The sequence below is a fragment of the Rhagoletis zephyria genome, unplaced genomic scaffold (genome assembly GCF_001687245.7).
Source record: "Rhagoletis zephyria isolate East Lansing unplaced genomic scaffold, Rhagoletis_zephyria_1.1 Rzeph_scaffold_01061, whole genome shotgun sequence".
Classification (NCBI taxonomy): Eukaryota; Metazoa; Arthropoda; class Insecta; order Diptera; family Tephritidae; genus Rhagoletis; species Rhagoletis zephyria.
The window spans coordinates 24,722-51,335 of NW_016158145.1; the positions used below are offsets into that span (position 1 = coordinate 24,722).

Below are 26,614 nucleotides of genomic sequence, written 5' to 3' on the forward strand. Positions count from 1 at the left end.
ATTTATTTGTTTTTAAGAATTTTCAATTAAAATACAGTTCTTTCTCTAACAAACCCCATATAAACCCAAGTTTAACAATTTGTAGAAAACTTCAAAAAAGTGCAACAAATTTTCACCTAAGTTTCAAACTTTTTTCTCGGAAGTGTTAGAATTTTTTCGAGTACACAGTTTTTTAGCCACTGCAATTTTAGTCCGATAATGTGCAAATTTCAAGTGGCTACGAATTACCGTTAATTTTTTAGAATTTTTTTTTGTCGCATTGGCTTCCATATAATGAATAAACTCAATTTATTTGTATATGGATGAAAATCGCAACACCTTTGGAGAAAAAAAATTCTAAAAAATCAACGGTAACTTTCAGTACCTTGAAACTTGCACATTATCAGACTAAAATTGATTGGGCTATAAAACTGTGTAATCAGAAAAATTCAAACACTTCTGAGAAAAAAGTTTGAAATTTAGGTGAAAATTTTTTGCACTTTTTTGAAGTTTTCCACAAATTGTTAAACTTGGGTTTATATGGGGTTTGTTAGAGAAAGAATTGTATTTTAATTGAAAATTCTCAAAAATAAATAAATAAACATAAGTTGCACACAATATCACTTCGAAATGGCGTGCTATAGATATGACCGATACTGTATATGGCTCCTCATCCAAAACATCGCTAAACATAATAAAACCCATATACGAGAAAGCCTTTTTGCTTTCCGCACCACCCCAATAAAAAGTCTCCATGTTGAATCGGGCTTGCCCACACTAGAAGAACGAATCCTGTGGATCAACTCCAAACTTATTCTAAAATCTATATTTTTGAACACATCAGTTTTAGAAGAAGACTTAAAAAATTGCTATCATCCAAACGAAGATACAATGTTACACCTGCTTTACTTAATATTATTAAACAGCACACTACATTCTGACAAAGAAGACAATACAGTACTTAAGCAACTTTTCCTTGAAAGAGTCAATGCTTGCAATAATAACTGGTCCATTGTCTTTACCGACAGATCAAAAATGGAGGACAATATTGCTTTCAGCGTAACATCCGAAGATGGCATGCATGCTTTTAAGTTTAAAAGTCATGTTCCCTTATCAATATTTTCGGCAGAAGCAGCGGCAATACACGAAGCTCTAATATTATCTCTTCGGAAAAGGTTAAACATAATATGTTCCGACAACTGATCAGTGATTCAAACGGTTAGTCATCCCACCTGCAACAGTTGGGAAACTATTAACCAGATAAGACACCTTTTAATAAAAGTAGCTAATCACTAAAACTACTGTGGGCCCCAGAACATACAGATATCGAAGGAACCACATATGCCGACAATACAGCCAAATTTGCTTGCAATTCACCAATTGTATTCAGCCCCAAAACAGAATGACTCGACATACATAAAACGACACATAAATTCATACATATAGCCACACGCCGTCAATTACTAAAAAAACTACAAGCATGAGCACTACTCCAACATCAATCAAGCTGGAAACCCTCCACTCTACCCAAAAAATATACATGGGTTTCAAACTCGAATTTTCACACCACACCAAACACCCCATTTGCACTAGCTGTAACATAAACCAGACATTGCATCACATCCTCGACAAATTTCAAAAAAGAAATATTAAATTCAGAACCTATAAACGACTTCCTTGCCATTCCCAGTCACTCAAACATCGAAAAAATCGCCGAATTCATCAAAACTAAAGAAATGATAGTCTAATAAATTAACCAAAATCTACAGACGACACAGAGCTGATGGCCTCGTAAGCCAACGCTCAAACATACTTTTAGTACTGATATTCATGACAGCCACTAAATAATAATAATAAGTAATTTTTATGCAAAAAAACAAAACTGACTTCAATTCTCATATACAAATTTAATGATCGGATCTAATCCGAATTAGTATGGGACCACCTCTTGGATGCCCATTTTCCTTTAAGAAAATAGTTAAGTCAAAGTCAAAGTTATGCGGTAGCATACATAAAAAAATATGTTTCGACGAATTGATAACCTTCTGATTTTTTTGAGGTCGGTCAAAAACATGATTCATAAATAAAATAAAATATAAATAATATAATACGGGCATGTGCTGCAAATCGTACGATTTCAAATCGATGCGATTTGCAAAATATTTTCTTTATAATTAATGCAAGTAATAAATATTTCAAATAAAAACTGATAGAAACTCCAATTCGTTTTAGAAGCAAATTTTTTCCGTTTTGTTAAGAATTCTCCAAATTAAACTTTGGAAATCGCACCGATTTTAAATCGTACGATTTGCAGCACATCCCCGATTATAATAATTATTGAGCCATGGGTTAAAAATATGTATGAACGTCTATAAAATATATTTTTTCTTTTATTTGAAGACTTACATTATGGCTACTTTGCTTGCTGGAAATATCGTCTACGGAGGACCAATTACCTGCACTGAAACACATTCGTGCAAATCTTTAGGCCATTTTGTGCTCGAGAAATATAAGAGTTTTGGTAATCAAACGGTTATAATTGATGCAGTTACTGGCCAGGAGTATACAGCTAAATATATGTATGACTCTATTGTTCGTATGGCCTATGTGTTACAACATTTGGGCGTAAAAAATGGAGATGTTGTGGGATTATCGAGTGAAAATAACGTTCGTTTTGCCATTACCTTATTTGCTTCATTCGTGGTGAATGCTGCAGTGGCGCCCTTAAACGTAACCTACACGGAGCGTAAGTTTAATAAATTATGGTTCCCACGTATGAATATTTATGTGCACTCTAAAGACATACATATGTATGTGCATACTTACCGATAAATACAAAACTTATTTTGTTTTTTTTAAACGCAGGTGAAGTACATCACGCCATCAATCTATCTAAGCCAAAGGTTATATTTGTTTCAAATTTAACGGCAGATCTCATAGCAAAGGTGGCAAAAAAGAACAGCTTCGTAAAAACAGTTATTACATTTGGTACTCGTAGTTCAGATGATAAAATTTTAAATTTCGATGACCTTATGAACAGCAAGGAAATTATATCAGACGAGTACTTTGAAACGCCTGTCGCAAACAAAGAGGATGATGTTGCGTTGATAGTATGTTCTTCGGGTACTACTGGACTCCCAAAAGGCGTGCAACTAACACAGTACAACATTCTTACCACACTTGATGCACAGTTGTAAGTATACACATAATAGTTTGCTATATTACATATCACAGATTTAGTAAAAGAATATCACAACTCTAAAAACAATTTATTTGAGCTATATACTATATAATGAACACATTAAACGCGTCTCTTGAAAAACCATATTTTTCGAGTTGTGACAGTCTTTCAGAAAATGGGTTTAGTAATCGCTCGTAATTGTTTGCTATTTAAATGCAGTGAGTCAACCGCTATTCCTATGGGCGAGACCACATTACTAACAGTGATTCCTTGGTTTCACGCGTTTGGTTGTCTTACACTAATTACAACATCGGTTTTGAGAGCAACTCTAGTGTATCTGCCGAAATTTGAGGAAAATCTTTTTCTCGGAGCAATTGAGGTGAATAATGTGTTCCAAATGCAGGGCAATACATATATATACAAGTAATATTTTTAAAAATTTTTGTTTAGAAATATCGCATAGTGATGGCATTCATGGTGCCGCCATTAATGGTCTTCTTAGCAAAACACCCACTTGTGGATAAATACGATCTATCATCGTTGATGATTTTGGTTTGTGGCGCGGCACCACTTAGCAAGGAAACCGAGGATCAGATAAAAAAGCGGTTTGTTTGAAATTTCCAAATGTATAATTTCCCTCTAGGAAAATATGAAAGTTTCCATTTGGCATTAATTGCGAAACATTTCTCTTCGTTGCTTATGTAAACAATGTGAAAACATTGTTTCGACTCCCCTTCTTAAGCGAAGCTTGAGGAAGTTCACTGAAGAATATTTTTGGGAAAAAAGTTTCCCCATGCATTCCATAGACAGGTAGGAGGAAAGTTTACCCCTGCAACGAGGAGTAAAGTTTTCCACTAAGGACATCGAAATTAACTGTCCAACAAAAGGGAATGTTTCCATGCTTATTTGGAAACTGTAAAGCATACATTGAGGAATGTTTCTCTTTCCTAGAGGGACCATAGCGAGTACATATGTATGTATATACATACATAATTTTTTTTATCCTCCCTAGCATTGGCATACCCGTTATTCGACAGGGATATGGACTGAGCGAGTCGACTCTAAGTTTGTTGGTTCAAAACGATATTGCCTGCAAGCCGGGCAGTGTGGGTGGTCTTAAAACGGGCGTTTATGCGAAAGTTATCGATCCGGAAACAGGAAGAACACTTGGTCCTAATCAACGTGGGGAATTGTGCTTTAAGGGCGGTTGCATTATGAAGGGCTATATTGGTGATCCAAAGTCTACGCAGTCAGTGATAAAAGATGGTTGGCTGCATACGGGTGACATCGGTTATTTCGATGATGATTTTGAATTTTTCATTGTGGATCGAATTAAGGAGTTAATTAAGTACAAAGGCTTCCAAGTACCTCCAGCTGAAATTGAGGCTGTGCTCTTGGCACATCCGAAAATTAAGGATGCGGCTGTTATTGGAAAACCAGATGAAGAAGCTGGCGAATTAGCAATGGCATTTGTTGTAAAACAGCCTAATGTGGAACTAAGTGAAGATGAAGTGATAACATTTGTAGCAGATCGTGCGTCACCAGCGAAACGTTTACGTGGTGGTGTAATTTTTGTGGATGATATTCCGAAAAACCCCAGTGGCAAAATATTGCGCCGAGTGTTAAGAGATATTTTGAAGAAGCGGCTATCAAAACTATAAATTAGCAATGTATAAAGATTCCGCAAATTCCATCGTCAGTATGACAAGATTTTAGAAAGTTAACATTTATGAGCGATTTACTTTAATAGTGTCATAACCATGTTAAAAACGTTAATAATAAATTAATAATTAATTATAGTGTCGTGTTTTTGTAAGAAAAACTCTCGCTCACTCTAATTTTATCAATGACACTCGCACCATATTTCTAAATACCAAAACACCTAAATATATATTATATAATATTTCTACATATTTCTAAATACCAAATTTCTTTGCAAGTTTTCAGAAAATTTTTAGTATTGAAATTTTTACTCTTTAAATTTGAAGAAAGGTTTGTTCTTCATTCGCTAACAAGAAGCAATAGATCAATAACCGCGAAAGATAAGTAAGCGCCAAATGTTTTGATTTGGCGTCTTTTTATCAAAATTATATATTTTTTCCACAAACAAATATTTTCTTCATATCCCTAAAAAAAAACAATAGAAAAATAGCTCACAGTGGACCTGGACCATCCATTCTCAAGTTATACGCGGTCTGACGTACCCAACTTTGGTTGTACATACAAATATTTATTTTTAATAACAATCAGAGGTTATATTCGTTGCAAATAAGCTGGTTTAATTAAATAATTAAAGTAAATACTATCATACACTGTTATGAACAACTCTTTGTGGAACTTCTCCTCCTGCTTCCAAAAAACATACCATTGAAATTGGAAGGAGGCAAAAAATAATTGATATAGTGTATTGTAGTGTTTATCGTGCTTGTGCTTGTGTGAATGTGTTTTGTACATAGGTAAATTTATATTCTTATTTGACGTTAGTTTTGTTGTTGCCATTGTTTGGACTAAAAATTTGGTTTTTGGCGTTCCTTTACTTTTTCCTGTTATTCAATTTTAGTGANAATACGCGGTCTGACGTACCCAACTTTGGTTGTACATATAAATATTTATTTTTAATAACAATCAGAGGTTATATTCGTTGCAAATAAGCTGGTTTAATTAAATAATTAAAGTAAATACTATATGTTATGAACAACTCTTTTTGGAACTTCGTTACTTTTTGAAAGGTGATTAAATTCTTCCCATTCTCCTCCTGCTTCCAAAAAACATACCATTGAAATTGGAAGGAGGCAAAAAATAATTGATATAGTAAGTCGATGGCTGAGTGGAAGATCGACCTATCTCGGCAGCCAGTTCGAAAACGCTCTATCTCAAAAAACTTTTCAAGAACGCCCTACTTCAGAATTTAATTGAAAAACACCCTATCTCGAAATTCGGTTCAAAAACGCCCTATCTCACTTCAAAATGTATTGAAAATATGCTGATATAGGGCGTTTTTGAATCGACAGCTGAGATAGGGCGTTTTTGAAACGAGTTCTGAAATAGGGCGTTCTTGAAAAATTGTTTGAGATAGAGCGTTTCCACTCCGCCATCGAAGTGTTTATCGTGTGAATGTGTTTTGTACATAGGTAAATTTATATTCTTTTTTGACGTTAGTTTTGTTGTTGCCAATGTTTGGACTAAAAATTTGTTTTTTTGCGTTCCTTTACTTTTTCCTGTTATTCTCTTTTAGTGAGCGCATTTTGCTTACGCTCTGGCATTTTGACACTTCAGATTTTAGTCCAAAAAGAAAAGGAATGAACCTAGTTCAAATTTTGAAATTAGTTAATTTTTCTGACAAGCGATATACAAGATCAGCATTAACATCATCGAAGACAGTTAAGTCTAAAAGCATAGAGAGACGGCAACGTTGATCTGGATTATCGACGCGTGTTTTTAGTGTTAGTTGTCTTTGACATTTTTAGTAAAATTAAACTCTAAAATTTTAAATTAACTAAAATAAAATAAAAAATGTGAAATAAAATAAACGAAAATAAAATAAAGTTAAATTAAATATATCAATCAAATAAAACTAAAAAATTTAAGTAACAATAAAAACTAATTTTTTTTTTGGAATTTTTTGGGGATCGAACCTGGGACCTGCAGGCTTGGTAGTACGCAGCCCTCACCACTCGGCTACCGCGGATGAAGTAATTAACTGCTGTGTTTGCGTATTTGNGGCGTTCCTTTACTTTTTCCTGTTATTCAATTTTAGTGAGCTTTTTAGTGAGCACTTTTCAGATTTTAGTCCAAAAAGTAAAGGAATGAACCTAGTTTTAATTTTGAAATTAGTTAATTTTTCTGACAAGGCAACGTTGATCTGGATTATCGACGCGATTGATCTGATCAAAATTGTGCCTTGACAGACGGCAGTAATGCGGATTTACGAGCCGCGAGGTCCTAGGTTCGAATCCCACGGCTAGTAAAATATTCATTTATTTTGTTTTTATTCATTCAATTATAAATTCTATATTTTTTTAAGGTGTTTTCAGTGTTAGTTGTCTTTGACATTTTTAGTAAAATTAAACTCTAAAATTTTAAATTAACTTATAATAAACTAAAAAATGTGAAAAAAAATTAAACAAACGAGAATAAAATAAAGTAAAATTAAATATATTAATCAAATAAAACTAAAAAAATTTAAGTAACAATAAAAATAAACTTTTTTTTTTGGCAATCGCTCCAACGAACCTGGGACCTGCAGGCTTGTAGTACGCAGCCCTCGCCACTCGGCTACCGCGGATGAAGTAATTAACTGCTGTGTTTGCGTATTTGTTTACTCAGAGAGCGTAGAACACGAAGAAAATTTAACACTAGCATTGACATCCACCTTGTCGGAAATGCAGTCACCGTATTAATTCAAATAAGTTCTTATTCAATTTCAATTGGATTCTTATTTGAATAAGGGCCATTTTCACCAGCTCTGGTAAACTCTAATCGCCAGTTAAACATCGTTGCCGACGTTACCGACACAATGTAATATGCATGGAGTCAGTAACGTCGGCAACGATGTTTAACTGGCGATCAGTGTTAATCAGAGTTGGTGAAAACGGCCCTTAGTATGGTAACTGCATTAACGATAAAAAGGCATATGACCATGCTTGCTTTGCTCTTTCTCTGTATTCTACGCTCTCTAAGTTTCGGTCAGTGTTGTCATCGAATATTCTCTTGATCCTAGTTAAGTTTTGGTAATTAAATCTAGGACTTAATTCGGATCAAATGCAGTTAATTCCCGAGGCAATTCCGAATTAACGAGTTGATCCGGATCGATGCTGCCGTCNTACTTCAGAATTTAATTGAAAAACACCCTATCTCGAAATTCGGTTCAAAAACGCCCTATCTCACTTCAAAATGTATTGAAAATATGCTGATATAGGGCGTTTTTGAATCGACAGCTGAGATAGGGCGTTTTTGAAACGAGTTCTGAAATAGGGCGTTCTTGAAAAATTGTTTGAGATAGAGCGTTTCCACTCCGCCATCGAAGTGTTTATCGTGTGAATGTGTTTTGTACATAGGTAAATTTATATTCTTTTTTGACGTTAGTTTTGTTGTTGCCAATGTTTGGACTAAAAATTTGTTTTTTTGCGTTCCTTTACTTTTTCCTGTTATTCTCTTTTAGTGAGCGCATTTTGCTTACGCTCTGGCATTTTGACACTTCAGATTTTAGTCCAAAAAGAAAAGGAATGAACCTAGTTCAAATTTTGAAATTAGTTAATTTTTCTGACAAGCGATATACAAGATCAGCATTAACATCATCGAAGACAGTTAAGTCTAAAAGCATAGAGAGACGGCAACGTTGATCTGGATTATCGACGCGTGTTTTTAGTGTTAGTTGTCTTTGACATTTTTAGTAAAATTAAACTCTAAAATTTTAAATTAACTAAAATAAAATAAAAAATGTGAAATAAAATAAACGAAAATAAAATAAAGTTAAATTAAATATATCAATCAAATAAAACTAAAAAATTTAAGTAACAATAAAAACTAATTTTTTTTTTGGAATTTTTTGGGGATCGAACCTGGGACCTGCAGGCTTGGTAGTACGCAGCCCTCACCACTCGGCTACCGCGGATGAAGTAATTAACTGCTGTGTTTGCGTATTTGTTTACTCAGAGAGCGTAGAACACGAAGAAAATTTAACACTAGCATTGACATCCACCTTGTCGTCGGAAATGCAGTCACCGTATTAATTCAAATAAGTTTTTATTCAATTTCAATTGGATTCCTATTTGAATTAGTATGGTAACTGCATTAACGATAAAAAGGTATGTGCCCATGCTTGCTTTGCTCTTTCTCTGTATTCTACGCTCTCTAAGTTTCGGTCGGTGTTGTCATCGAATATTCTCTTGATCCTAGTTAAGTTTTGGTAATTAAATCTAGGACTTAATTCGGATCAAATGCAGTTAATTCCCGAGGCAATTCCGAATTAACGAGTTGATCCGGATCGATGCTGCCGTCAGTTTATGCTTTAAGTTGCATCTTTATATAGGAATCTTATTTTTGTGAAAACTGTAGATAGATCGTATTGAAATAAGCCCTCAATATACTCCCATAGTAAAAGTTAATACATATTTTGTTCAAGTGAGATACTAGTAATCGCTAGAGCTATGAAATGTAGCTGTAATTTCTGCATACTCGCACAAAAATTTATAAATTTGACATAATGACACTATTGAAGTAAATGAGCGATATATTTACATACATATGTACATATCCGACACCAAAAATACAAAAAGGCGTAACAAACATTGTCACTGAAATGGAAAAAGTCGTGACTAATAATTTTTTTTTCATTATATCTAAAGAAAAAGTGAATTTTGAATTTTTACGACTTTTTGTATTTCAGCGAAAATTTATGTTACGTCTTTTTGCATTTCAGGTGACGATATGTATCTATAAAAACATACATATATTTTGTAGTGGATTACAATATTAATTATCTATTACCGAAAGATTCTGGGCTTAAGTTCTATTGTTTATAAAATGTTTACCAAATATAAAATAAAGCCTTTTAACTTCCATATAGTTTACACTTTACAATGCTAAGTATTAAGTTTAATGAGCGTTGGAAATTCCGTCACGTAGGAGCCGTTAAATACACTCCGATCATTTGAAAATAATTGCTACCGGCAGTAATGTCTTTGCTGCAGTTCTATTGTAATGGACCACGGGTTATACTGCAAAATACGGTTTCACAATATCTGTGCTTTACCTCTGGGAATTATTAACAACGACGCTGGATATACTGAACACCATGCGAAAGTCAATTTTGCACACAAAAAAAAATCAATATATTCGCAAAACTATGGGTCAAATACGGTGAAACTGCGTTCTTAGTTATCTTCTCTTACGTCAGATTTTTTATTAAGACGACTTTAAAATTTCAAAGACATGATTAATTAAAAAAAAATCTAAGTTCGGGCGGAGGCGAACATTTAATACCCGGCGTAAGTATTAAATATGGGTTTTTTCACCTTTCCGAAAACCACCACCACATGGTAAGCAGGGGTGGTTTTACCCCTATTTCAAACGTCTTCGATACAAGCGACTTTAAATATCGAAATATCGGAGTCTTAAGCATTTCTGAAATTTACCGTTCTATATAAAGTGGGCGTAATTTTAAACCGATTTCAATAATTTTCAACGTTTTGCTTGTATGCAGTAAGCACAATATACATACCGAGTTTGGTACAAATTTATCGAACGGTCGCCGAGATACACATATGTGGTCATAAGTGGGCGGTGCCACGCCCATTTTTCGAAATTTTATCATAAGCGTAGTTTTAGCTAAAGAATTGTTGCAAACATCAATTTTTAATAAATCAGCTTCAGTATTTACTGATTTAACGAAGATTTCGTTCGTTCCTTAAAATTGCAGTTATTTGGGATGTGGGCGTGGTTATTGTCCAATTTTAAAAATTTTCAACCGTTTGAAATGCTTTACCAAGGCCAACAACTGTGCCAAATTTGGAAGGAATTAGTGTAGCGGTTACGAAGATATACACATGTAATCATAAGTGGACGGGGCTATGCCCCTTTTCCAGAAATAATATTCTTGTTTTTCGTCTAAAAATCATTGCAAATATCAATTTTGAGTGAATAAGCTTCNTGTTTATGCTTTAAGTTGCATCTTTATACAGGAATCTTATTTTTGTGAAAACTGTAGATAGATCGTATTGAAATAAGCCCTCAATATACTCCCATAGTAAAAATGAATACATATTTTGTTCAAGTGAGATACTAGTAATCGATACAGCTATGAAATGTTTACACAACATAGAAGAAGAGGTAGCTGTAATTTCTGCATACTCGAACTCAAAACTTATAAATTTGGCATAATGACACTATTGAAGTAAGTGAGCGATATATTTACATACATATGTACATATCCGACACCAAAAATACAAAAAGGCGTAACCAACATTGTCACTGAAATGGAAAACGTCGTGACTAATAATTTTAGTTTTTTCATAAAACGATCCATTATATTTTGACCTTTTATAAGTTACGACTTTTTGTATTTCAGCGAAAATGTATGTTACGTCGTTTTGCATTTCAGGTGACGATATGTACCTATACATATATTTTGTAGTGGATTACAATATTATTTATCTATTACCGATTCTGGGCTTAAGTTCTATTGTTTATAAAATTTTTACCAAATATAAAATAAAGCCTTTTAAATTCCATATAGTTTATACTTTGCAAAGCTAACTTTTCAGTTCAAAGAGCGTTGGAAATCCCGTCACGAAGAAGCCGTTAAATACACTCCGATTATTTGAAAATAATTTCTACCGGCAGTAATGTCTCTGCTGCAGTTCTGTTGTAATGGACCACGAGTTATACTGCAAAATGCGGTTTAACAATATCTGTGATTTACCTCTGGGAATTATTAACAACGACGCATCTATTGAATACCAAAATCCTGCTGGATATACTGAACATCGTGCGAAAGTCAATTTTGCACACAAAAAAAAAATCAATATATTCGCAAAACTATGGGTCAAATACAGTAAAACTGCGTTCTAAGTTTTCCCCTCTTACGTCAGATATTTTATTAAAAGGACTAAAATTTCAAAGGTATGATTAATTCAAAACAAAGTCTAAGTTCGCGCGGAGGTGAAAAAACTACCGCCACATGGTAAGCAGGGGTGGTTTTACCCCTATTTCAAACATCTTCGATACAAGCGACTTTAAATATCGAAATATCGGAGTCTTAAGCATTTCTGAAATTTACCGTTTTATATAAAGTGGGCGTAATTTTAAACCGATTTCCATAATTTTCAACGTTTTGCTTGTATGCAGTAAGCACAATATACATTACCGAGTTTGGTACAAATTTATCGAACGGTCGCCGATTTTTCGAAATTTTATCATAAGCGTACTTTTAGCTAAAGAATTGTTGCAAACATCAATTTTTAATAAATTAGCTTCAGTATTTACTGATTTAACGAAGATTTCGTTCGTTCCTTAAAATTGCAGTTATATGGGATGTGGGCGTGGTTATTGTCCAATTTTAAAAATTTTCAACCGTTTGGTATGTTTTACCAAGGCCAACAACTGTGCCAAATTTGGAAGGAATTAGTGTAGCGGTTACGAAGATATACACATGTAATCATAAGTGGACGTGGCTATGCCCCTTTTCCAGAAATAATATTCTTGTGTTTCGTCTAAAAATCATTACAAATATCAATTTTGAGTGAATAAGCTTCAGTAGTTAATAAAATATCGCAGTTTTCGTATTTCGGAAAACTACCGTTATATGGGAAGTGGGCATGGTTATTGTCCGATTTTGCCCATCTTCAATACCATCTGCCCTACTCCTAAAATAAGTACACGTACCAAGTTTCGTTAAGATATCTAAATTTTTACTCGAGCTATCGTGTGCACAGACGGACGGACGGACGGACATACAGTCATACTGTAATTTACAATTGAGGCATTCACGACGGTGTAGTAAGCGTCGTATTGTTGTATGTTGTAAACTTTAAAAGCTTAAATAAATGTTTAGAGAACCTGAAACCAAAAACAACTATTTTTTAACACTGCGAAAATATGACCTTGATGGTACTTTGCGAACACCCGTAATATATTTTTTAGGGTTTTAAAGCTAACGACATACAACACTTACCACAAATGATTTTTATATTTCGAGTTTACTCAATGCATTTTTAATTTTATAAATGATCATTATTTTTAAGTGGAAAAATAAAAGCCATAAAATAATTATTATTTTTGATCGAAAAAAGAAAACTCAATATTGGNAATTTCGGAAAACTACCGTTATAGGGGAAGTGGGCATGGTTATTGTCCGATTTTGCCCATCTTCAATACCATCTGTCCTACTCCTAAAATAAGTACACGTACCAAGTTTCGTTAAGATATCTAAATTTTTACTCGAGCTATCGTGTGCACAGACGGACGGACGGACGGACATACAGTCATACTGTAATTTACAATTGAGGCATTCACGACGGTGTAGTAAGCGTCGTATTGTTGTATGTTGTAAACTTTAAAAGCTTAAATAAATGTTTAGAGAACCTGAAACCAAAAACAACTATTTTTTAACACTGCGAAAATATGACCTTGATGGTACTTTGCGAACACCCGTAATATATTTTTTAGGGTTTTAAAGCTAACGACATACAACACTTACCACAAATGATTTTTATATTTCGAGTTTACTCAATGCATTTTTAATTTTATAAATGATCATTATTTTTAAGTGGAAAAATAAAAGCCATAAAATAATTATTATTTTTGATCGAAAAAAGAAAACTCAATATTGGGGCGTATATCATTTTCTATACAAAAAATTCAAATTTTCGATNGCCGCTTAATCGATTTCTTTTTTCGTTCTTGATCATTTATGCGTACACTTCTCTATATCTATCTCGATTCGTTTTGGCTGTTACAAACAACCGTTATGTGAACAAAATTATAATAGACAAGTGCACTCGTGTATAAAAATTTATACATATTTAAAAATTCCTTTGGCCTTTCCGTTTTCTGACAGCACTTCACACACTTTTGTCATAATGTGGCATAAAATAGTCTCCCATTTATTGTAGTTTTTTTTTCGCAATCCCAACAAACCACGGCAGAGGCAGTGTTTGGACGCCCTGACCAGGGATCTTCTTCCAGCGACTACCTGCCATGTTTGAATTCTCGGTTCCAAGTTTGATGGTGGCAAATGAACGTCCAGACTCCCCATATGCTGTGCACATCTCTTCAATTATTTCCCAGCTCTGTACTCAAATTTCGTACAATGCGCGGACGACTCGCACATGGTGAGATTTGCGGCTAATAACCTGGGACGGAAAATAATCATAATTTTTTTAGTTTTAACCGAAAAAACCGTCGGAGACAATTTTAACTATAGCAACGTATTTGTATTCGTACGTCTTACTGTAATTTACAATTGAGGGATTCACAACGGTGTAGTAAGTGTCGTATTGTTGTATGTCGTAAACTTTAAAAGCTTAAATAATTGTTTAGAGAACCTGAAACCAAAAACAACTATTTTTTAAAACTGCGAAAATTCATAATATGACCTTGATGGTACTTCGCGAACCCCCGTAATATATTTTTTAGGGTTTTAAAGCTAACGACATACAACACTTACCACAAATGATTTTTATATTTCGAGTTTACTCAATAAAGATTAAATATATTCACCCTCATTGCGAGAGTCGTGTCGAATGCAAGTCGTTTTCGAGAGTCGAATCGTATCGAAAATTTCACGTCATTGCCTAAAAGTTCCACTCGACTAGTGTATTAAAGCGGAAAAACTTGGCAGCACTGTATAGTTTTCGACGATTTTGGTCGTTTGCTTATTTCAGTACGACAATAGACAATGCTACTGTTGTCGAATCGTACACTTTAGCCTAATTTACGACTTACGCAATGAGGCTGATTATTAAATATTTGAATTTTATTTTTTGGCTCAAAGGAAATTCTATTTGTATTATTTTTTTGATCAACAATAATGATTTTTGTTTTTTTTCCCCCTTAAGAATAATGATTATTCGAAAAACTCAAAAACTATATCAGCGTAATTTCCGACGTATCCCTTTCAGAAGAAGCGACACTCCAATAAAAGGAATAAGTTCAAAAATCTTCAGGTCAAAATTTCCGTTGGTTGCGTCTGTATGGCATTTTTAATTTTATAAATGATCATTATTTTTAAGTGGAAAAATAAAACTCAATAATAATTACATATTATGTCAGCGAAAAAATAAAAGCCATAAAATAATCATTATTTTTGATCGAAAAAAGAAAATCCAATATTGGGGCGTATATCATTTTCTATACAAAAAATTCAAATTTTCGATTCGTACGAAAACCAGAAAACGCCTCAATAATTCTTATTTTTAAGCGAACAAAAACAAATCATAAAATAATGATTAAATGCTGATTTAAATTATTATTTATTTTCACAAGAAAAAATGGCAAAGTAAGACAACATTATCAACTTTTATTAAATATGGATACAATTCTGTGAATGAGGGATTGTTTTTTCGTTTTATTTTTAGGTTTAAACAATATGTTGACAATTTGGAAGAACACGGATTACATGCTGCCCAAGGTGCTGGTTTATTAAGACACAGGTAGACAGGTTTTCAAAGTAAATTTTCTGAGGATTATTAAAAGTTCAGCTGAATATTTTGAAAAATTGGTTTCAAAACTGTTTTCTCCTTAATGAACTACATACGTATGCACGTATTCACAAAATGCGTACTATCATACATTTCTATTTATATATCGATGGCTGAGTGGAAGATCGACCTATCTCGGCAGCCAGTTCGAAAAAATTCTATCTCAAAAAACTTTTCAAGAACGCCCTATTTCAGAATTCGTTTCAAAAACGCCCTATCTCAGCTGCCGATTCAAAAACGCCCTATATCAGCATATTTTCAATACATTTTGAAGTGAGATAGGGCGTTTTTGAACCGAATTTTGAGATAGGGAGTTTTTCAATCGAATTCTGAAATAGGGCGTTCTTGAAAAGTTTTTTGAGATAGGGCGTTTTCGAACTGGCTGCCGAGATAGGTCGATCTTCCACTCAGCAGTCGATATGTACCTATGTATGTACATATCTACATAGATGTACATATGTACATATATAGATGTGCATATAAAGGTATTTCTGTGTACATACATACATATATTATTGACTCTTTTTAAGTTTACATATATTAACACCTTTTGTTTATTTCATCTGATAAAACCATTACATTTATAACAATCACGTGACTCAGGTGTTTGCCCATACATATTTCATCAAGCTGTTGTTAAGGAGTCGCAACTATGTAAATACCTTAATAGTTAGATTAAATAAAAATTTAAGACTATGAAAATAATTTCAAAATATTGCATTGTCAAGTAAATATTATTTTGGGAAAAATAAAGTAAAAAAAAGGGTTTTTTTTTGGTGGAACTATGTCGGATCATCCAACAGAAGAGACTTCTTGCAAGGCTCCAGTCTAATGTAGTAGGTTTAAACTTTCGTGTTGCCGTCTTTATAGTCCGCGTGGAGATTAGGAAAGATGTCCTTTCTACCGCTATCTGTGTATATACCGTCTGGTAGCTTAATTTCTGGTTGAGTGTCCACCATTTCCTTTGTTAGGGCTTTATGAAGTTTCGTCGCTACAGTAGTAAATGTTAAGTCTCCCCAGAAGCTTCTAAAGATTTTCTTCTTCGCCTTCGTTATCTTTTTATTGTGTGTTGTAAGACTAGCTGCATATACCGGGCTTTATTATTTTTTTCGCATTTGAATATTACAATACTGGTTTTTGTGGAACATAGTTCCCTTAAAACAATTTCCGAGTGCTCAGAATTGATGAGTCTAAAATGAGTCCTTGTTTCGTCAAAAATATGATTCTGAGACCAGTCAACCAGACGGACTCGTTTCGGACCAAGATAAAAACATTACAAGGTAAATTCATTCTCTCAATTCGTCGGCCATGGTTTTTTACCCATGATACAAATATAACAAGGTAAAACCATTGAGAGGCAGCCTGACGTTTGCCAGCAATATAATCTGTCTTACCCTGAGTTTCGCCTGAAAAAAAATTTGTTATCCGCTCATTGTAAAACCATGGAAACCAAGAGTGAAAAGTGAACCGTTTCGGGAAAAATGAAACTCATGATAAGGCTGAATATAAAAGTTCAAAGTTCAAAATTCAAACTCACACACACATTCTCATTTTTAATAGCAAACAACAATAATTGTGAACGATTTCTTTTTTTTATTTTCAATTTTATCAGGTCGATCCTGAACAGAAACTCCCTGGGAGTTTTCTCTCTTTTGCCCTTCCTCCTATCATGAATAAAAATTCTCTGACGATTTTTTATATTAAAGGGCGGAGTTGAGCTGTCATAAAGGGTCAAACAGCTTTTTTGAAATTCAAATTTCCTCTTTCCTTCCCTGAGAACAAACTCCCGGGAGTATTAAGAATTAAAATGCTTGCAAACGTCAGAAAAAAATCATGGCGGACGAATTGAGAGAATGAATTTACCTTGTAATGTTTTTATGGTTTTACCTTGTTATGTTTTTATCACGTTTCGGACTCTTTTGGTGTCACAGATTCTGAGTTGAACAAAAGTAACTAAGTTCACGTAGAATTAAAAGTTTATTAATAATCAGAATTATAAAGAATATTTATTTTTAAGACTCAGAAAGCGTGATATTTCAGACTCTAATATGACTCTTTATTTCTTTATTTTCTCACTCTTTTTTGAGTTCATAATGAAAGTTACAACTCAGAATTCTCAGACTTTTCTGACTCTAAAACCATAACACAATTGTTTAGATGAAAAAGTTGTATAAATGAAGTTAAGTATAATTCCGGTATCAGATTTTTTTTTCAGAGAACTCTCTAAACTCTTAAATCCTACCTAAAAGAGTATCATTTTGGATAAAATTTTATTGAAAATCAGCCATTAGACAATTAAAATATGCTTAAAAACTTTTAAAATAGAATTTTACTAGAGCGCAATGGCTTTATGCTACCAGGGTTTGAAGTTAATTTAAATAATTGACACCACAATATAGTCATTCCATTTTATTACCGATTGGGATATCTGATGATCACAAATAAAGAAAAATCTCCTAATATTCCGGAGGGAGTAAAAATTATTAATACATAGAATTAAACCAAATGCTGTTGTGAGAAGGAAATATGTAACAAACACAATGAAAATAATTTAAAATTAATTGATTTAATATCCACATGCACACATAATATAATCATTTTAAAATGTATAAATATATGAATTAAGGTTCATTGAATGTATGACAATTTTTACTTTTCTTTAATAATTTTGCAAGAAATAAGAACATTTAAAATGCTCAATTTAAAACATCTACATACATACTTTCATTTATAACGATTTTCTATTTTAATTTTTTTTTTTGTTTTAGCTGATTGTCAGCGATCAAAGAGGAGTCTATAATAATAACATCTTGTTGAAACACTTCGGCCATCTATTCTAGCACAGTTTCCAATCACTTTGTGAAACTTTGACAACATTCACTTAAGCTAATCCAATACATTTGATTACACAGTAATCTCCATGCGATTCGCTTTGCGTGTAACTTTTGGTTGAGATTGAACCAGATCAGACATGCCACCATATTTAAATGAGAATATAATTGTCTGTTGGCCAAAATTCGCTTCAAATCTAAAGTGAGATTTTGTTTTTGTATTTAGTAATGGTAACAGTTATGATTTCGCAATAGCAACATACTCGGTACTAATGTGTATTTCCGGTGGCTTCCCCGTGGCATTTTGTATAANACTTCGAAATGTACATGTAAACAAAAAGTAAATTCAGATGTTTTCTGCGTTTTTCTGTATACCGAGATTAATCGCTTTGCATAAGTACGACACTGGTAGCCACGGCTACTAGACCAGCAACTAGAAACCAGTCGCCATACATAATAGGGCCAATAATATATATATTTGAAATTTCATTATACTTACAATGTGTTATATGTACGCCCATGGGATCACCTTTGAAGTCGATTTCTATATCAAATAGTTTACCCTGTGCAAGAGATAGGTTGATATTTAAAATATACATACATACGTATGACAAATTTAAACGAATTCTATGGAATACAATTTGTGGTATTTACATAACGACTAGAGTTGCTGTTTTTCAAAGTCACCGCATTTCCCATAGCCTCGAGAAAGACATCCGCACAGGTGACACATTCTCGCAGCCTTTGACTGGGCGACTTTCGACGTGACCTTGTGTTAGGCACATTCATTGTCCCTGAGAGTGAAAGTGATGAAGAAGTTTGTGCACAGGTCGACGCATTACTTGGATTAAAAATAGAAGCGGCAAACATTTGATTCTGTTTGTGTGCTTCATATAGAGATATACGTTGTGTCGAGCCAATCAATGATGAACGGTCGGTTTGACTTTCTGTGGAATGTTGACGCAATAAATTGCAGAAACTACCTCGGTGCATTGCTCTTGATGGTCCCGCTGAAAAATTTTGTGTACTGGTATTTTTAAAAGGCAAATTTCGGGAATCAATTTCCAATGCTAAAGCACGTGTGCATTTGCTATGGCCACACTGTCGACAACCGCCGCTAGTATAAATACCTGCTTGGTGGGCGTTATGCAGGTGTTTAGAAGATGTTGCGAAATTTGTATTCATAAGCGCGGCAGTGACCATTGGGGCCGTTTGTGTCGGCTGGTGTTTAAAGCAAGATTTTGACGGATGTTTATCAATATTGCGAAATGTTCCTTTGCTATCAATATATGAAATATTTTCAGTGCTTTTATGATGAGAGAAATCGAAATCGACTATTTTCTCTCGCATATTCCGCCGTGTCTGACTACGGTCAGAACTTTCAGCCCGAATGCGTTGTGCGGATATATTTGCTGTGCTGCAACGACGTGGCCCAAGCCCGGGAGACAACGATTGCCGGCGAGAGGTGTTTGTTATTGTCATGACGCTATCAGATTTTTTGGATAATGGAACATTTGTGGCAGAACAATTGCTAGACGTACGTCGATGCAAGGGCGCGTAACCGGTGTAACCACTGGTGCTAGCGGTGCTGTTCGAAACTTCTTTTTTAATTTGTTGTACTAGAGTTATTTTATCTTGAATATGCGTAAGAAAGTTAACAATCATTTTGAAAGACTCCGTTTTGCCAGCGCCGCTTTCACCTTTTCAAAAAAGGAGATAATATTACGTATTTGTTTCATTAGAAAAAAAATTAATCCAACCTGTCAGTACAATGCACTGATCTTCGCCTTGATCTTTAAGTGACTGAAATGCCAAATTAGCTAAACCATAACTATAGCAAAATATTAAATAAATACCGATGTTTCCAATTTTGTATACATATGTTTACATTAACTTACATATGTGGTGGTAACTGAAAGATTCCTTTACTGCCATAATTTCGAATAGTATCCGAAGTTCGTTCTGATATGTGGTGATAAGGATTTACCGCGACAACGGAAGTCCCAATGTATGTCTTAAGTGTAGAAACATAAGTTTTGAGTTCTGAAAAATCTGAGATAGTTTTACTTACGTATATGCTGTCCCGTTTGTAGCGAAGGTGTATGTTATTTATAAAGCTGTCTTCCGAAAGATTTTCCAGTAAAACCGAGTCCCAAGTGCCGACCTCTAGTTCCATAGTGCGCGGTACGTATATATATATATTTTTTTTCGATCAATTTAGTCAACAATCAGAATAATGCAACTCAAACTAAAGGTCCCACATTAATAAACTATCCATTCCGAGTGATGACGCTAAACCACTCTTTTTTGGTGCTAAATAAAGTACAAAATATTTCATATTAATCGTTTGCCTCAATATGGTGTCAACTAGAAGTATTTAGCAAATTCAACTCGACTTCGAAAACATAAAATCATCAAGTACTTACCTTCAAACTAGAAGTATATAAACTTGCTTTATTTCGTATTACAATAGCATTTTTCAGTGTCCATTTTTATTTTGTATTAAATTAAATATTCTTATACTAAAAGCATAATTTTTCACAATCGCCCCCAGGCATTTTCACATTCTTTCAATTTTTCTAAATATGACATTTTCGCTTTATTTGACGTTTGTAAATAATTCGCAATGCTGCCATGTTTGAAAACAATTAATTAAAAAGTCATTTTATAGCTCGTTTACGTAACGCAACGTAAACTTGCTTCGCTTTGGCTGCGTTTCTTTATACATCCCGGATAATCCCAGAATGGAATAAAAAGAATGCGTTTGAAATATACGTTAACATATAATCAGGAACGTTCTAAAGAAAAAGTAAACAAAAAAGTTTATTCCAAACATTCAGAGGCGGCATTTCTTTATTCATTCTGAACGTTTGGAATAAACTTTTTTGTTTACTTATTCTTTAGAACGTTCCAGATGATATGTTGACGTATATTTCAAACGCATTCTGTTTATTCCAGCTGTGAAATGGGATTATCCGGCATGTATAAAGAAACGCAGCCAGAATGAATAAGGAAATGCAGCTTTTATTTATGCAAATTGAAGTAACTTTATTGTGGCTGAATTTCTTTATTCATTCTGAACGTTTGGAATAAACTTTTTTGTTTACTTATTCTTTAGAACGTTCCTGATGATATGTTAACGTATATTTCAAAAGCATTCTGTTTATTCCGGCTGTGAAATGGGATTATCCGGAATGTATAAAGAAACGCAGCCTGTATGAAACACTTACAAAATGGTAGTATGACGAACTTCACAAACTTTAAAATCTAATCATAAATATTCCACAAAATAACAAACAAAAATAATCGTATACATATTATATATTGAAGGAGACAGCGTTATCTCTGCTCTCAACTTTGCACATCCAATGCCATTAACTATTGCCTTATTTGAATTATAGTACCTGTAAATATATCATGCATGTATGTATGTATATTATTAGACAATGATGCATAGATTTTATAAGATAATACTGAATAGTAAACAAACCCACTCGACACGCCTATTTTTGTATTTACAAAACTTGTATGCCAGTCAGAAGTTAATCTTGTAACGTTATGAAAAATGTTTTCTTCAATATAAAACTTGGCAACTCGGCCATAAAAGTATGTCAAATTTGCGCAGCTGCGTTTGCAGTTTTTCATCTTGGCCGTTCATTCGTTTTCTAAGGTCCATGTTAAAATGTTGTTTAGTTTATGTTTTTGTGCACAGCAATGTGATGTTCGTTTATATTAATTTTTGTTGGGCTTTAATTTCGAGTTAGTGAGCTTAATTTTAATTTATAGTTATGCAAAAGTGAGAATATAACCGGTGCTACAAAATTGACGGAGGCGTTTTTACAGAAAAAAAAAAATCAAAAATGCAGTGAATGCGGTAAAGAAAAATGCATAAAGCGCTCTATAAGGGCAAAGTAGTTTTAAATTTTTTTTGTATTCGTATTTCAAGTAAATTGTTTACAGATTTATAGCTCCTTGTAAAAAGAGCTCCAGTTACAAGGCAAAGAAAAAAAAGTACATAATTGGTGTGACGACAGCTGTAACTGCATCCATGATACGTTGATGGTTAAAGCACCGCGATTGGTTTGGTCGCACCCATTTTTCTGCATCTGATATGCTTTTGCTTTAATTTTGTATTTTTAAGTGACACGCAAATTACGAAATTACAGTGTTTTTTGTCTAAAATTTGCAAGTTGTGCTGTGTTTTAAAGTGAATGTAAAAACAGCGTAGATATATTTCGGCAAAAACTTCTTTTAGTCCGTTAAACAAATCGATTTGTAACTCCTGCAATAAAGTCATTCTTAATATTAAATCTTCATTCTTTTTATCGGGACTTTAAGGCTATCTTTATATTACGTTAATCACCTTATAGTTTACCAAGAAACAACCAAGGTGATAAATGTAATTTTTACAAGAAATAAATAAAAGATCAAATTGAGAGAAATGTGGCACAAACATACCCAGGGAGAGTGCTACAAACATGAAAATCTGCCTAAGAAAAAACTTTTATCAATGACACCAAAATTTCTGTGCAAGCTGTATTATCTTATTGGCGTGCTGTTCCTGCCGCTTGTAACCTCAGGTCATAATTGCCAGCATTTGCACCCCAAAGCTCATGAGGTAAGTTCATACAGAGATTTATATGATGATGTTAAAATCCTTGAAACTTGTGCCTATTTTCGTCATTACTCAAGATATTAAAAATTTGAAAATAGGGTCTGAACGTTTTTTGCTAGTTTTCCCACATTGAAACAAGTATAATTTTAGTAATTAATCCATACTCGATTTCCTTGCATCCATAAGATCGTGTTTTCTTGTTCTTAACTCTTCCCTGGGACTGGCTACAAGCAGGGCCGGCGGAAGACGTGGGTATGGTGAGTAGTACTACTCACCTGAAATTTTTAAAGGTGGGTAATTACCCACCTGAAAATTTTTAGAAGAAAAATAAGTCCCTTTGAAAAGGTATTTTCAAAAGATATGTTATGAAATTTTTGACCAAGTTATTTGCTCCCAGACAAGTTAGTTTTATAAAACTTTAGCAAGGCTCATTCTTGCTGAGACAGTCGATTTGAAGAAAGTGTTACGTTTTATAATGGTGATATTGACGAATGCAGACTCAATAGCGATAAAGATATATCTCGGTGCATAATGAGGCGCACAGAGCAAAATCCCGGATCTGTGAAAGATGTTGTGCCTCATTAGATTACTTGTTACAATTCCTGGGTCGTAATGTTCTAACAAGAGGAGCTTTTCTGTTTTGCCTAGGGTAAACAATTATTTGCGCTCGACAATGTACCAAAAATGGCTCACCCATGTAGCAATATTGCATTCCTATCCATGAACTCATGAACGACTTTATTTCTCGAAATTCAAAACGAATAACCCTATTTTCACTGCAGATATAAACNCGCCTAGGGTAAACAATTATTTGCGCTCGACAATGTACCAAAAATGGCTCACCCATGTAGCAATATTGCATTCTTATCCATGAACTCATGAACGCCTTCATTTCTCGAAATTCAAAACGAATAACCCTATTTTCACTGCAGATATAAACATTTTTGCAATTTTTATTACATGTTAATTTCCACGAAATATATGTATAAATCTGTGGTCATAAGCACTAACCTAAGCCTAAGTCGACTTAAGAAAGAATGGAGTTATGTATATATGCCATCGTATTCTTCAACCCCTATTCCATGCGTACGTGAAATTCCCCATCTCGCCAGCTAGGATATTTAAAAAGGTATAGGCGCAAATATTTTGGTTTCCTCATAAGGTTAACATTACAATCACAATCTTTAAAGCTTTTTTTCTCGAATTCAGATTTTTCGACTTAGGCGATTATTGCTTATGACCACAGAAATATCGTCACCTGAAATGCAAAAAGGAGTAACAAACTCGTAACTAAAATGTAAAAAGTCGTGACTAATAATTTTTTTTTCATAAAAGGATGTGAGAGTTATATTCGATGAAATATGATGGACATATCAATCAAAAAGCGAATTTTGAATAATTTTTTATTGATTACGTCTTTTTGCATTTCAGCGACGATGTTTGTTACGTCTTTTTGCTTTTCAGGTGAATTGTTCATGGCATGTATGAAAAATAAATGTATTATCCACGAAACAATAAGTTTTGCAAACGGAATCTGTTAACCTTCTCAATTATTTATTTATTTATTTATTTATTTTTTACAGTCTGTTAGACTTATATTGCAACAAAGATTTAACATTCTTATAATTAGATTTTAGATTTAAAATATAAATATTAAATATTAAATACAAAATACAAAATGCTCTACAGAAATTTTTAAATAATATTATTTCTTTATCACTGCAATTATTTTATGTCATTATTCCTGGAAGTTATGTAGACGGTTGGAAAGGCCGAGTTTCCAATCCGCGCTATTCTCAATTAATAATAATAATAATAGATTGGCGCTTAGACATATGTTAGTGTTTGGCCGAGCTTCTCCTCCGAGTTGTGGCGTGCGCCTTGATGTTGTCACACAAAGCGGAGGGACCTACAGTTTTACGCCGACTCCGAACGGCGATTGCATTTTTATGAGAAGCTGGTTTTCATGACAGAATTACACTCGGAGGTTTACCTCCTGCCTGCCGAGGGACGACCGCTGTTAAGAAAAAAACCTTTTTTCTGTATTTTTTGCGATGTTGCTTTGGCGAGTGTTTGAACCCAGGTGCTGCGGAGTGGAAGCGCGCACTGCTTACCACTACACCACAGCGGCCGACGACCTTCTCAATTACAAGCGAATATTTTTGTGGAACAAAATTTCCATTTTTTTAGGTTAGTAGGTCTAAGTAACTTGGCAATTTATAAATATTCATGACTCTTAATTTAGATCCCCCAATGTCAATAAAATCAAACCTAAAACCAGTAACTGAAATAATATCTTTAGTAATTTGAATATTAACAAGCTTGTTTAAAGGTATATTTATTAAATGGTCATTAACTTTTCGCTGCTAAGCAATACGAGTAATGTTGAAATTTTGAAATGCATGCAAACATACATACGTATATCGATGGTCCTCTGCAATAACGGCACAACTCAAAATTAAAAAAAAAAAAACGCTTGCTACTGTTAAGTGTCTTATGTCTCGAATCCTTGTTTAATACATGTTTCATCTTTTCGAGTTACTTAAGGAACCCTTACTACTTGCATTGGTGAGGATAAGACTTGATATCACAAATTTGATTTTAAGTATATAAATATTGAAAATACATCGACAGGCCATTCACTATTCATTAAAAGCACCAAGTAAATGCAGGCGACATGTAAACACAAAACAGCTGATATGCACTTTGACACTTTATCCATTTTTACCCGGAGAAAAAGTCCGGGCTATTACGAGCAGGANAAATGGTCATTAACTTTTCGCTGCTAAGCAATACGAGTAATGTTGAAATTTTGAAATGCATGCAAACATACATACGTATATCGATGGTCCTCTGCAATAACGGCACAACTCAAAATTAAAAAAAAAAAAACGCTTGCTACTGTTAAGTGTCTTATGTCTCGAATCCTTGTTTAATACATGTTTCATCTTTTCGAGTTACTTAAGGAACCCTTACTACTTGCATTGGTGAGGATAAGACTTGATATCACAAATTTGATTTTAAGTATATAAATATTGAAAATACATCGACAGGCCATTCACTATTCATTAAAAGCACCAAGTAAATGCAGGCGACATGTAAACACAAAACAGCTGATATGCACTTTGACACTTTATCCATTTTTACCCGGAGAAAAAGTCCGGGCTATTACGAGCAGGAAGAAGAAGACACTTACGATCCAACACGTTCAAATTTTTGCTCTCTATTACCCATTTTATTGAGTACGGGAATGATTTTTGGGCTGTTTTGGGCACTCGCGGGATCCCGCGTTGTGTGCGGGAAAGAACCCATTTTATAGCTGCCAATTTCACAATTATTTACTTAACCATTTTTCCATCGCAATTATAATTTATAGGTCCGCTAAAACCCATAAAAACCCCGAAAAATGCAATGGGCGGACCCATAAAAAATCTTAAGTATTAAAAAGTGGTTAAATAAACAATTGGGTATTATTATTGAAGAGAACCAGAGTTTTCTGATCTAAAAATATTGATTTTCAAGAATTCTATACCATTTCTACGAAAAGTTGTTTTCCCCATGTAAAAATACATGGAAAACTTTGAGCGACCTCTAAATATTTTTTGAATTAAGAAAAAAAAATTGGGCTATAGTTTTTTCGATATAGAGCAATCCTAGGAGCTGAGAGCATTACAATTCCGACTTAACTATTTTTTGGACCACCCTAATGTACATGCATGCATAAATGTGGGCATATTTAAATCATATAAATAAATATATAATAAATGCAAATACATACAAGCATACACACAAATGTACATACGTACGT

General features: G+C 33.8%; 3 protein-coding genes and 3 long non-coding RNA genes across 22 annotated transcripts in view; 2 read left to right on the forward strand and 4 right to left on the reverse strand.

Annotated features, from left to right (window-relative positions):
- The window catches only part of LOC108362643 (4-coumarate--CoA ligase 1), a 12,928-nt gene extending 7,641 nt beyond the window's left edge, over window positions 1-5,287 (forward strand). For 2 of the 5 annotated variants that reach the window (XM_017615710.1, XM_017615707.1), the window contains exons 2-6: window positions 2,380-2,725; window positions 2,845-3,172; window positions 3,380-3,539; window positions 3,611-3,765; window positions 4,173-4,821. In XM_017615710.1, coding sequence (XP_017471199.1) covers window positions 2,389-2,725; window positions 2,845-3,172; window positions 3,380-3,539; window positions 3,611-3,765; window positions 4,173-4,821 — 1,629 coding nt within the window. In that variant the 5' untranslated portion in view covers window positions 2,380-2,388. Of the gene's footprint in view, window positions 1-1,177; window positions 1,837-2,379; window positions 2,726-2,844; window positions 3,173-3,379; window positions 3,540-3,610; window positions 3,766-4,172 lie in introns of those variants that run through there. The other 3 variants (XM_017615708.1, XM_017615709.1, XM_017615711.1) reach the window with 3 other exon arrangements.
- LOC108362650 (uncharacterized) overlaps window positions 1-5,495 on the reverse strand; it is a 14,477-nt gene extending 8,982 nt beyond the window's left edge. The window contains exon 1 of the long non-coding RNA XR_001847500.1: window positions 5,265-5,495. This is a non-coding gene — a long non-coding RNA (uncharacterized LOC108362650). The remainder of the gene's footprint in view (window positions 1-5,264) is intronic.
- A 1,056-nt stretch (window positions 5,496-6,551) lies between these two features.
- Window positions 6,552-7,599, reverse strand: LOC108362648 (uncharacterized). Its single transcript, XR_001847498.1, has 2 exons — window positions 7,401-7,599; window positions 6,552-6,802 (listed from the first exon to the last, which is right to left on the reverse strand). It is a non-coding gene; the product is annotated as an uncharacterized LOC108362648 (long non-coding RNA).
- Window positions 7,600-8,477: 878 nt separating this feature from the next.
- On the reverse strand, window positions 8,478-9,883 carry LOC108362649 (uncharacterized). Its single transcript, XR_001847499.1, has 2 exons — window positions 8,788-9,883; window positions 8,478-8,721 (listed from the first exon to the last, which is right to left on the reverse strand). It is a non-coding gene; the product is annotated as an uncharacterized LOC108362649 (long non-coding RNA).
- Window positions 9,884-18,539: 8,656 nt separating this feature from the next.
- Window positions 18,540-20,387, reverse strand: Myo95E (Myosin 95E). Of its 2 annotated transcripts, XM_017615717.1 has the most exons (6): window positions 20,263-20,387; window positions 20,090-20,205; window positions 19,952-20,022; window positions 19,322-19,891; window positions 18,846-19,201; window positions 18,540-18,754 (listed from the first exon to the last, which is right to left on the reverse strand). In XM_017615717.1, the coding sequence occupies exons 1-6, from the start codon at window positions 20,365-20,367 to the stop codon at window positions 18,572-18,574; spliced, it is 1,401 nt and encodes a 466-aa protein (XP_017471206.1). In that variant the 5' UTR covers window positions 20,368-20,387; the 3' UTR covers window positions 18,540-18,571. The 2 variants fall into 2 exon arrangements, with proteins under 2 accessions (XP_017471206.1, XP_017471205.1); XM_017615716.1 differs by having other exon boundaries at window positions 18,846-19,891.
- A 1,197-nt stretch (window positions 20,388-21,584) lies between these two features.
- Invadolysin (leishmanolysin-like peptidase, invadolysin) overlaps window positions 21,585-26,614 on the forward strand; it is a 37,829-nt gene continuing 32,799 nt past the window's right edge. Inside the window, exons 1-3 of one of the 12 annotated variants that reach the window (XM_017615724.1) lie at window positions 21,585-22,065; window positions 22,138-22,271; window positions 22,605-22,809. In XM_017615724.1, coding sequence (XP_017471213.1) covers window positions 22,633-22,809 — 177 coding nt within the window. In that variant the 5' untranslated portion in view covers window positions 21,585-22,065; window positions 22,138-22,271; window positions 22,605-22,632. The other 11 variants (XM_017615722.1, XM_017615718.1, XM_017615720.1 and 8 more) reach the window with 11 other exon arrangements.